Here is a 13,036-nt window from a genome sequence, read left to right on the forward strand (position 1 = left end):
AACTTTAACAAGGTACCTATCCAATGATAGTTGCTTTTGCCTCTTTTTGAGGATTTCATGGAAATGTAACATTGTATTGTTGTTAAACAAATTTATCACTGTCAGTGTTACAGCCTTATCCATGTGGTGCTTTTCTACAAAATTTTGCAATGTTTGCCACATTTTACATATTTTCCTAATCTTAGTGGAAGTGAGGGATTTCTCAACCTTCTTTTCCTCCTCTTCTATCTCCCCTGCGAACAAGACTTTCTCCATATCATCTTGCTCTTGGATGATAATCACCCACAATCCTACAGTGGGGCGAGACCCTGTTAGCTCAGTTTTGATCATGTGACATTCAGCCTCACATACTAATATTGCAAGCCATTGTTTATCAAGTTAAAATTGATGACAAATATTTGCTCATCTTGCAGAACACTCAGAGAACAAGTTACACAGAATCTAAGGTTTTACTGTATATGTTAATAATTTGTTATCTCTTTCCCTTGGATTATCCCCTTAACCAGTATGCAGTGATCTTCTTTGCTACTCTTGTTTTTGCAAAAGAGATACAATTCTAGTATGAATACTAAGACAAACTAAATAGTGACCTATTATTGACCTACTGCAAATATCTATTAAATAGAAAAACTTTACATCTGCTAACAATAGCAGAGTATCAAGCAGCAGTAGAATAAAATCTTTCTGGAGATTCATAAATATTAGTAGTTATTGCAAAGGTAGAGAGGATGGGGACCAGAGAATGGAAATAAAGCAAAATTTGAAAAAAAGATGGACTATGAAAGAATAAACAAGGAAAAGAAGAAAAAGAGATAACCAGGAGGCAAGAGAAGGAAGATAACATTGGGAGAAGATAAAAGAGAAAGAAAAAACTAAAAAGAAAAACATAAAATGGAAGAAAAACACTTTATCCTGAAAAAAACCCTATGAAGGCAAGATAAAAATGATATAAAACCTGAAAATCAAAGTAAGATCAAGTCAAAGAAAACTTTCACAATCTTGGATGCCAGCTTTAGGAATTGTGGGTCTTTGAAGTTCATTCCTTGCACTAGAGGTTGCTTCATTTGTTTCCCCCCAGAATGTGGTTACTGTTGAAGCCAAGGCATATCCTTGCTCCCGTTAGTAGATGGGAACTGCAATCAGCTCTCTGCTTTCTGCTGGATATGGGGGTTCAAGTAGGCTATTGGCCTTAATGTTGAGAGTCCAGTGTTCTGGTTGTTCCTTTCTTTCCCTAGTTATTGTCTTCACCCAGGATCTTACTGGTTGGTTAGTCTGCCTCTGGTGCCCCTTACTGTGCTCCTCAGGGACTGAGATGCTGCTTCTCCTCATTGTGGGTCTGCTGTCTCATGTGGGGTGGGGAAAATGCTCTGGGTCTACTCTTTCACATGGGGATGGGATCCCTTTTCACCGGCACTGTTCCCTTCTCCCATGTGCAGAAGGGGTATCTGTGCCACAGCGGGAAGGCACTGCTCCAGGTCTGTTCTTGTGGAGGCAGTGTTCCTCTCCTCTGCACCCATCTGCTTTCTCTTGTGGCTGGGCTGCACCTTCATGTCTTCTCTCTTTGGGCTGGGGTCGGTGAAGCTGTGTGGTCTCTCACATAGGAGCGGGGTGCCTCTCCAGGTGTGTTCTGATGCCCTTGAGCGTGGAGGAATGACCTTTTGGGTCTGTTTCTCACTTGGGAGAGCCAATACTGCAAATTTAATTCTTATTTTAAGGTCACATCTACTGATTTATAATTTAAATACACTATGTTTTACTTTCTAGAGCAACTTATTTCTGTATGTTTGGACAAATGTATGCAATCTTGTAACTACTACCTCAGTCAAACTGCAGAATATTTTCATCATCTCCAGATGTTGAACAAGTAGACATTCTTTTCTTTTTCTCTTTTTCATTATGAAGTCCTTTAATTTTTTTACAGTCAATGATCATGCTGTTTGATGCACTCCTTTCATCAATTTGAGGGCATTATTTTTCTGATCTGCAGTTTTTATATTTTTATTTTTTAATATTTTCATTATATTTTTAGTGTTTATATTATGAATGGATGTTGATTTTCATCAACTGTTTTATCTGTGCTTATTGAGATGATTATTTTTTCTACTTCTTCCTGTTAATATAGTGAATTATATTGATTGATTTAAAAGGTCCAACCAACCCTTTTCTGTATTTGATGAAATCTGCTTGATGAAAACGTACTATCCTTTTATATATTGCTGGATTTTATTTGATTTTCCTGCATAGAGTTTTGCATCCATATTATTAGAGTATTAGTATTCAGTTGTCTTCCATTATACCATCTTTTTCATGGTGTTATATAGGGTAGTTCTGGCCTCACAAATGAGTTGGGGAGTATTCTTGCTCTTTGTTTTTTTTTTTTTTTTTTTTTTTTTAAATGTGTAGTATTTGATTTCTCATGTTCATGTTTGAAATCAGCAGTGATACCACCCAAGTTAGTATTTTCTTTTGGGGAAGTTTTAAATTATAAATTTATTTTGTAAATACCTTATAGGATTATTATGTATTTTTCTTTTTATGATTTTAGAAATTTGTCTTTCAAAGAGTTTGTCTGTTTCATCTCTTTATAACTCACTGGCATGAAGTTGTTTGTAATATCGCCTTATCTGTAGGCTGTGTGAGATCTCTAGGGATTTCCTTTCTTTCATTACCATATTGATAATGTGCATAGTATTCCACTGTTTATCAGTGTAGCTCTAAGTATATCAATTTTCAAATACAGTATTTGGGAAATTTCTTGTGTTTTGTTGTTACTGATATAAATCCTACTAGCTTGTTTTTCATAAATTAATGTTTGAACTTTGTTCCATCTTCCACTTTGGTTATTATCTTTTCCCTTCATAAAAAATTTAAATTTTTCTTACAGTACTTATTTTAGTGGAGGTAATTTTATCTTTGAAATATATTCATTACATAATTCTAAACTAAAAATTTGGGGGACCAGCAATATGAGTTTCTAGGTTTCTTTCTTTCTTTCATTCTTTCTTTCTTTCTTTTTTTTTTTTTTTTTTTTTTTTTTTTTTTGTACCAGGGATTGAACATAGGACCTTGTGTTTGTGAGGCAGGTGCAGCACCACTGAGCTAAATCCCTGATCCAAGATTCCAGTTTTGATGAAAATTAATTGTAGTTATTTAGTCTATGACTATTTTTAACTAAGCCATTCAGTGTGGAAAGTTTGGTCCTTCCAATTTATTGATCAGATGAATATCCTGGGAAAATGCTTCTTGGACCTTCATATCACTAATAACAAATCTAGGAACCTCTTAAATTTAAACATAAAGAAATCATAATGAATTTTATATAGAGAATCTTAGAAAAATTTCTTCTTGTTCTGGACTAATTGAAAATTTCTTTAAAAAGAAACTAAAGCATTAACTACAAAATTCAAATATATCAAGATTAATACTATCTACCAAGGGATCTAACAAAGGGAAAAGGCAATTCGTATTGGAAGAAATATTTGCAGCTCTTTTATCCAAAAAAGTTCTTTCATCTTAAATATGTATAGAATTCCTGAAAATAACAAGAAAAGCAATCCAAGTTTTAAAAAAATGGACAATAGATCTATATAGGCATTCAACAAAAGAGGATATCCAAATGATTAATAACATTTTAAAATGTGCCAAACACTAATTCTTAGGGAAATCTAAATAAAACAGTTCAATATCTCTGCATATACACAAGAGCAGTCATTAAGAAAGCCAAAAAAGATGAAAATAAAGTGTTTGTAGATGGGGAGGGGAGGAGGGGGTGAAGGGAGGGCAGAGGTAAGGGGAAAAAATGAGAATCAAGGCTTGTCATGTAGAGATACAAGATCCCAACAATGAATGTAACTGTACTGTATCCCTAAAATATACCAATAAACTCAATTAAAGCTGAAAAAAAAAGGTCATATGTTGAAATCTAAAAAAAAAAAAAGAAAGCCAAACAAAAGTTACATTACCGAGTTTTTTCAAAGTGGCATATTAGAATTTTCATACACTCCTATAAGGATTTAAAAATTTTTATCCAGTTTTAGAAACTGGTAGTAAGTAATAGCTGAATGTGTGTATATCTTTTGATGATAATTTCATTGCATGATGCATGGATGAAGGTAAACTGTGCATCGTGTATATGCAGCATGAATCATGTATGAGAATGTTCACATAACATTATTTTAATAGCTCTGAACTAAAAATGTTCCATCAATAAAATGGATAAATTATTTTAGATATATGTGTGCAATGCAGTTTTATATATAGCATTGAAAAAGACTGAATAATTGTTACACTACACGCAGGGGTCAATCTCATAGATACATAAAGTACATTAAGAAATCTTACCCAAATAGTACATACTCTGTAATTCCATTTATTCAAAGTTTGGAAAAGAATAGTTTGTGTTGATAGAAGTTGAATAGTGGTTACCATTGGATACACTTTGACTACTAAAGCTTCACAGGTATTAGTAATATTTATATCTTCTAGATTTGTGGGCTTTTTGCAATTTGTAAGAGATTATAAAATATATACTTAAGATTTGTGTAGCTTCTTCTATACATTTCCTATGTCCATAATAGCTTTATAAAATAAGATAAAATGTGTGATTTGTTAGCCTATAGAAATTGAAATTGGTATTCCAAATAGTTGCCTAATATTCTTTTTTTTTTGTTACTGAGGATTGAACCCAGGACCTTCCCACTGAGCAAAATCTCTAGCCCTTTTTTTACATTTTATTTTAAGAAAGCAGATATTTATCTTTTTAAATTTTTTACTCCTATGGGGCTTAAGCTGTATAAAGCAATATTTTTTTCACCTCTACATTTTTAAATATCTGCCGTATAATGATAGAGGTTGTATAACCAAAAGCCTATAGGGTGTTTTATATTTCCTAAGGCTTATTAAAAAGCGTGCCTGAAATTTTATACTAAAATAATGTCCTTTTCCAAACTTTGTCTTAATTCCCAGCTATCCTCATGATTCTCATGGCACATTAACGTTGAACCTGGAAAATTTATAATTTTGCCACATCTCATCTCCTTCTTTGTTGCTTCATTCTTGAATCCTTCCAGTCATCTCCCAGTTGCTTTCTCCGTCTTTGTTTGCTCCATACCTGTCAAAACAAAATGTCCAGTTTCTCTATGATTGAGAACTAATTCCTAATCTAATGCCCATTGTAATTTCTTATTGCAAGCCATGTTGATTCAAGAAGTCCAACCTAGGCTTTTGGGTACCAGCTATGAGGTCCCAATATGGAAAGATATCCTTTGCAATATAATGTGTTTATTATTCCCTTACAATTATAGGAACCTTCCTTGATTCTGTTGCTATATACCACTGAATTCCCTTTCTAGACTGTTACATCCTACCAAACATGATTCTACATTAAGATCTTTATTTGAATTATTTCCCCCCATTTTTAGGATTCTGTTATTTTGTATCTTCTCAGCTTTTTGTATTTAGCTTTACAAAAAATATTTTGGTCAAATATTGTTGCTATCCTTAAATTACATCATATATGTCTATAGGTTTTCCTTTAATGTTGAAAGTTTTAAATTTCTTTTATTAGCTTTGTACTTATGTGTAAAACACAGTGAATGTTCAGAAAATGCCTTAGAAAGAAATAAGTGGCATCACGTATTTGCCTCTTAAATCAGAAGTTGGTGTTTGCATATACAGAAGCATTTGTTTAACAAATGTAGATCTTAATACAGAATACGTTATTTCATTTCATACAAAACTTGTCTGTATATCAGAAAGCATGCCACCGTCTAAAGGCAGTTATTTCTCAGTGGGTGCTCAGTTTGGAGAATTAGTATCAGAATCATCTTTTTAAAAGAAATAATCTGCTTATACCTTAGCCAGCTTCTTCTCACTTTTGTCAAACTTTCTCCTTTCAGCTTGATTGTCTACTGTTCTCTTTTGCTACTTTTGAATTTTTTTCTTGAATTCCCATTTGTATTTTCCCTCTAGTGACTGTTGAATTTCTTATAGCCTCAGGATATCCTAATTTTGTGTCAGTTTTCAGAGACAGCATCAACTAGACTGTTTTGTGCATTGGGTGGTCTCAGATATGTAAGAATCAATAATATATACATATGCATAAATATAATCTATATTATATTTGTACATTCTTTGAGTTATTTGCTAAGAATTATCAGGAGAAATAGTTTTTTTTGGTACCAGGAATTGAATTCAGGGCCTTGCACTTGCCAGGCAGGCTCTATGCTGCTGAGCTATGTTCCTGGCTGAGAAATCATTTTTGACAAAGTGGTAAAATTTTGTCATAATTATGTTGCAATTTGCATGGATGTTACACATAAAATTTACTTTGAAAAGTCATATGAGCCTGCAGGAATATGTTTAGAAGTGTACTGAGGACCGGGTTTGCGGCCTAATTTTTTTATTTCTATTATTGATAACATAATTGCAAATGTATGTTTTCTATGTATATGTGCTATAGTAAAAATTATTGTTAAAAAATGAGAGTGGTGTGATAGAATTGGAAAAAAAATTCATCTGGGAATTGTGATAAATTCTAGGTGCACTATTTAAATGGGGGGAAACTATACATAAATATTGTAGAATTAAATGATTTTCTTTTTAATCCCCTTAGAATTCAATGCAGTTTTAAATGCAGGAGCCAGAAAATAATCAACTAATCCAGTAACGTTACCATAAGAATGTGTGGGGGGAGTAGATACTGAGAATTTATTTTTAGAGCATTCTGGTTGTATACATTTTGAAACTGATTTCTTGAAAATTGCACTTGTCATATTTTATAAATGGTGGCTTTTAACTTCATTGTTAGTCTAAACTAACTGTTGTATATGTTTATAAAATCACTGAGAAATAAGCAATCTTTATTTCAATGGGATATTTAGGGACATTTTGTGGTAGCAGACTGTTAGTTCTGTTCTCTTAGCATATTATACATCATGTTTCTCAGCCTCATTTCACTTGCAACAAATACTGCTAAAAGAGGGGCTAAGACATGAATTGAATTTCAGTAGCCTGTCCTTTGTTATCATAAGTGATTCAAGCTGTAAAACACAATAGCCTTCAGGTTATGGAAGTGAAAAAATTGTCTTGCAAATATTTAATGAAAGCAGTGTGATAATTTGGGGGACTAATAAATAGATCTCAAGTGTTCTAGTATTTTAACTTTCTTTTTGTCCCTTATGTGACAAAATGATGTCTTCTCAGTGAATTTCTGCTAGTTCATTTTTTGTTAATCTTAGGGGCAGAGTGTCATAGCAGTAGAGACAGTACCAGTGGTACCTCAGTTCATGAACTTGATTCTTTCTACAATTCTGTTTGTAAACTGAGTTGGATGAATATTGAATCAAATTCAGTGGTTAGGTTCAGTATTGATCTTGTGAGGAAATTTGAGGTGGTTCTCATCCAGTTCAGTTTGCAACCAGAGTTGTGGAGAGAATTGAGTTCGTGAACTGAGGTGCCACTGTATTATACAGTGAACTGGGTTTGAGGTAAGGGAGATCTTGGATCAAATTCTGTTCTCTTCCTAGTTATTTTACCAGAAGAACAGGTATGGGCAAGTTAATCAGTTTGCTGTGTGTCAGTTTTCTCCTATTTAAAATGATATTAATAATAACTAACTCATAGTTTTGGGGACAGAGTAAATGACCTAAAGTTTGTAAAAAAAAAGCACAATGTCTGACCTATAGTGAACACTCAATTGTGACTGTTACTGTTATTTTCAAAACCAAAATGTGTGACTGGTCCGTGAAGCCTTGGATATTCAACTGGGGGAAGATACATATATGTGTATATGTGTGTGTGTGTGTGTGTGTGTGTGTGTGTGTGTGTGTGTGTGTATATATATAAAATTTGCATTTAATGTGGTACTTTATATCCATTATTTTTCTTTTTAGTGTGGTAAAAATCATAGAACATGTTATTTCCCCTCTTAATAATACTGTATGGTTACCTACATGCACAGTGTGGTATAGCAATTTCTAGAAATTTTCCATTTTCCATGACTGACAGTGTCTCCATTGTACAGCAACTCCATTTACTCTCCCAGTGCCTAGCAGCCAGCATTCTGCTATTTGTTTCTATGGATTTGACTACCATAGACACTTCATGGAAGTGGAATCATGTAATATTTGTCCTTATGTGACTTATTCTATTTAATGAAATATCCTCAAGCTTCATCCAAGTTGTAGCTTATGAAAGATTTTTTCTTTTATATAAAATAATATTGCATTGTGTATACACACACATATCACATTTTCCTTAGCCATTTTTCCATCCATAAAAATTTAAACTATTTCTACCTTTCATGTTATGCAAGGAACATGAGAGTGCAAATACTTTTTGAAACCCCAATTTCAGTTTTTTATAAATACCCAAAACACAAGACTGGTGAATGATTTGGCAATTCTATTTTTTAAAATTTGAGGAAGTTGTATACTATTTTTCCATAGTGGTTACATCATTTTACATTTTCACCAACACTCAAGGTTGTGCACAAGGATTCCAGTTCCTCCATGTCCCCATTAACATCTGTTTTTCTGTTGGAACCTAAAGATTTGCCAACAGGAGGGAAAAGTATCGCTGTCACCAAAAGTAACTAATTGTCAGCTTTGTCAATACTTATGGAACATACACATCTTCAGAAGAGTGAACAGTAGTCCAAACCATAGTATCCAGTAGGAAAATGAAAAGGAACCTCTTCTGATAATTATTTTTATGAATAGGAATATTCCATTGGGTTACCTTTTTTAGGTACAAAAAATTTCCTTGTAGATCTCATAATGTTTTGCTCAAGCAAACAACTGAGTTAAAATTTCAGCTTCATTTTATTGCTAACACTCTGCTCAATGGCATATAGACAATTTAGGTCACATTTTTCCATGTCTTTCACTTTATTCTGAGTTGTTGAATATATTTTCCTCTTATAAAAATAATTTCCACTTTTATCTGAGCATCTTCTCACATCTTTGCTGTATTCAATTATTCATTTTATAGAAAGAGAATAGTCTCTTTTTTCTGGCTGATAACCCTTTTTTTCTTTGGTAAAAATCTGTAGATTTATTTCTTTGTATCAACTCATTCCCTTTGTACCTTGTTATTTTTATCAATTAGGTTACTTTCTTCTAATAATCATGTATTTTCCATTAAGAGAAATAATAAAAAATAGATTTTAAAAATTGACTTTGTTGGTATATTTAAGGTATACAATACAATGGCATTCATCATTGGAAATTTGCACCTTTACATAATCCATCTTGGTTCTTATTTTATCCCCATTCTCCCGCCCTCCTGTCAGCCCCTCCACCCCTCCCTGTGTCCAAAGACTTTGTTCCCATTTTTTCATTTTCTCATATTAGTTTCATTCCCTTCTTTCCTTCCCCCTACCCCTTCCATTTCCCCTTCCCGTTTGCCCTTTTTCTTCCTATTTCATTTTATCTATTATAGCTTTTAGTCCTTATTTACATTTTTAAAAAATCTTTTAAAATAGGATTTTTTTACCCCTACTTTGGATTTCTTGTACTGTGTCTCTACTTCTTACGAAATACACAACCTCTCAATTCTCATTGCATTCCTTTTCTCTGGGATCTTGGCTGCTTAAGTCCTGGTTGCCTTGGCCATCTGCTGCACTGATTGCCTGGTCCTCATCCTCCAAAATCAAGTCCTTGAGTCTCCTTACCTTTAGGCTGCCTTGAATGCCCTGTAGTTCCTTCCTATCAAACTTTTGTTTGTATCTTTCTGAGTTTTTCAATTGTTTTTAATGGGAGCATGACCTGTTATAAACTATTTCTTCGTAGCTAGGAATAGAATTTCCTCTCCTATGATTTATTAAGATGAAGTATGCATTTCTGTCTCTTGTACATCTTGTCTCTTTTTGGTAATTTCTCAAGAAGGGATAGAAGTCATGTTCACTATTTAAATTGAAAAGCAAAAAATGAATTATTTCCTTTGTTTCTTACAGCCAATTAGTATGTAGGAAACAAAGGATGCTTAGAATATGTAGTAGAAAATTGACACTAACCTCTGAAAGGAACTCCTAAAACAAGAGGCTTTTTCAAGAAAGGCAAAGTGAACAGGATACACAAAGAAGGAATATGAACATTTGATATGTGTCAGACTCTGGACCAAGGAATTTTATCCATTTAAAAAAGTTTATATACAGTGCTTTTAATATAGATATAATAATTTACATGTTACAGATTTGGAAGCTGTTGCACTGAAATTTAACTCACATACCTAACAGTTATATTAATGAAAAAAAGATTGAAAAGAAGAAATGAGGTTCTAATATTTAATATTGAAATTTTATTTTAAATGTTTATCTTGGAAATAGTATATAAAGAACATCATGTTAACCTTTCTGAATTACTTGTCAGAATTTCACTTGTTAAAATGAAAATAAATTGTCCCTTCAGTTAATGCTTCCTTCCCCTAATTTTAAGCAAAGTAAAGCTTATAAAGACTTTTTCAGGCTTTAATTTGCAGTTCTACCAAAATGAAAATCTCAAAATAATTTAAATATCAATTAATAGATGAACAATTAGTCCTAGAGATGAATAGTGTGGAAAAAATAGAGAAATGTTTTTAGTGGAAAAGACATTTAAAAATGAAGTGAATGAAAATTGGTACACTAGTACTGCAATCATGATAAAATATTTCTATGTACTTATGTAATAAAGTATATTGGTTTGTGATAATCTGTGTGTTAAAATGGAAGGTTACAAATTTAATTTAAAAATATTATTACATTGCTTTCAGTACTCACGTAAGAAATCTGAATTAATAAAGAGAATGTAACCTTCCTGAAGATAAGGATTTTAACTTAATGTATCACCCTGTCCCTACGTCCTGGAATATTGCCAGACTTAGTAAATATTCATTAAATGAATGAATGGTTAAAAGCATCTAACCATGGTATTCTTAATTTTATGGTAGGAAGCATCTTTTTAAAAAGATTTGGTTAATTTAGAGATTGATTTAATTTTTTCTGCTGTGTTTTATGATTCATTTATTTTCATTCTAATAAACAATATACTTTTCTCAAGCTTCTTGATATAAAAGTGTTATAAGGCAATTAGAGGCTTTCCTAACCAAGACCTATTTTTTAGAACCAAATGGTCAAAGAACTGGAGGCCCGTGTCCACCAGCTTACTGGAGAAGCAGAGAACAGTAATTTACAGAAGCAGAAATTAATTCAAGAAAAATCAGAGCTTGAAAGATGTTACCAGATAACATGTAATGAATTACAAGAAATGAAAGCAAGGTACTGCCTGAAAGCAGATATGTGTGTGTGTGTGTGTGTGTGTGTGTGGTGTAGCTACTGTGTGGTGATATTAACTCTAAGTTATCTACAAAATTGAATCATACCTAGTGCATTTAAATGAAAGCAATACTGCCTGAAAGCAGATATGTGTGTGTGTGTGTGTGTGTGTGTGTGGTGTAGCTACTGTGTGGTGATATTAACTCTAAGTTATCTACAAAATTGAATCATACCTAGTGCATTTAGTGTTAGGAATTAGAAAAACTGCACTGCTTGTTCATTTTTTAAAGTCCACTTTAGATATGGAAGGCATATGTTTGACATTAACAGTTAATAAAATGTGGATACTTATTTAATATATAGAAAGATAGTATATTTGCAATTATTTAATTAAAAATTCTATTTTAGGGATTGGTTCTAAAATAATGTGAGTTTTTAATATTATTGCTTTTAGGCAAAACATACTGCATAAAGAGAAAGATCATCTTATGAATAATTATGAGCAAAAGATGAAACTATTACAAACCAAATATGATGCTGATGTAAACATTCTGAAACAAGAAAATGCTCTTTCAACTTCTAAGGTATTATATATGATGGCAGATATATCCAAACAAAGTTAGTATTTATTTGGTCTATAGCTATAGAGAGCTGTGTAGGATCTAACTACTTGGCATTTGAAATTAGTCTCCTTTTGTTTTATTTTTTGAATAACTGAAACTTCAAGAATTTTTTTGGTATTTAAATATTAGATATGTAGTAGCACAACCTAAATACTTAATAAACCAAATTCTACAAGTTAATCATTTTCAGTAGTACCAGAGTTTTTGAAGGAAGAAACTGAATTCTGAGAATTTTATTTTAATAATACATTTTATAGTTACTATATGTTATTATTTTGAAATCTTGGATCTGTTGTAGTTTCAGAGTTGACATTTTAAGTTTCTTGTATTATTTTATATCAGTATTGTGTTTTCATAACATAAAATACTATGCAGATTTGACTTTTTTAACTTTGGAAGATTAATTTTATATTGTCTTTTAAAACATTTTTCATTGAGATTATAGATAATTTTAATTTTAATTGAACTTTCAAGGGAAAAAAGGTATATATTTTTCAAGCAGAAGTTGTAGGGTACTAAAATCAATATTCTACTTTTTATTCTTCTTAAAATCTTCCCAGGCATCTGGTATGATTGAAGAATTAGAACAGAACATCTGTCAATTAAAACAGCAGTTAAAGGAATCAGAACTTCAAAGAAAGCAGCTATTAAAGGTAGGCCTTGTATTTTTAGGTGGCCTAAACTCACCTTTCCTTTTCTTGATTTATAAGTGACTCAGTTAAAAAAAAACAAAAAAAACAAAAACCCTCAGAAGTAACCATTCTCAAGGTAGCCATTTCTCATTCTTTTACCGTCATTTTCAATTTATTTTACTTACTTTAACTGACAAATGTTGATGCTAACATGTAGTGAATAAAGAATAATAATTTTAACTTGAATGATCTCTCTTTAAAGATTAGTTTAAAATATAAAACTTATCAAAATATATCATTTTAGAAAAATTTCTTCCTTTTGAATTATCAGCCAATCTTCATAATCTCTCCTCCCTCTCCCCAATCTTTTCTTGATATTTTCTTTTCTCTTATGGTCAAAAAGTACTAAGGACTATTATTACAACTTCAGATTTATCATTTCCATATTGACCTATTGGTCATTCTTAATCTCCTAATCCTAAGGGTCAGAAAGGTTCTCTTACATAGTAAAATAGGTACTTTTGAGA

At 32.1% G+C, this 13,036-nt stretch overlaps 1 protein-coding gene across 7 annotated transcripts in view; it reads left to right on the top strand.

The window, feature by feature from the left end:
• Positions 1-13,036, top strand: part of Cep112 (centrosomal protein 112) — a 521,506-nt gene that overhangs the window by 134,805 nt on the left and 373,665 nt on the right. For all 7 annotated transcript variants that reach the window (XM_010616816.3, XM_010616812.3, XM_010616814.3 and 4 more), the window contains 3 exons: positions 11,103-11,257; positions 11,709-11,838; positions 12,438-12,530. In XM_010616816.3, coding sequence (XP_010615118.1) covers positions 11,103-11,257; positions 11,709-11,838; positions 12,438-12,530 — 378 coding nt within the window. The remainder of the gene's footprint in view (positions 1-11,102; positions 11,258-11,708; positions 11,839-12,437; positions 12,531-13,036) is intronic.

This window comes from Fukomys damarensis, unplaced genomic scaffold (assembly GCF_012274545.1).
Source record: "Fukomys damarensis isolate Sample0158 unplaced genomic scaffold, DMR_v1.0_HiC HiC_scaffold_23, whole genome shotgun sequence".
NCBI lineage: Eukaryota > Metazoa > Chordata > Mammalia > Rodentia > Bathyergidae > Fukomys > Fukomys damarensis.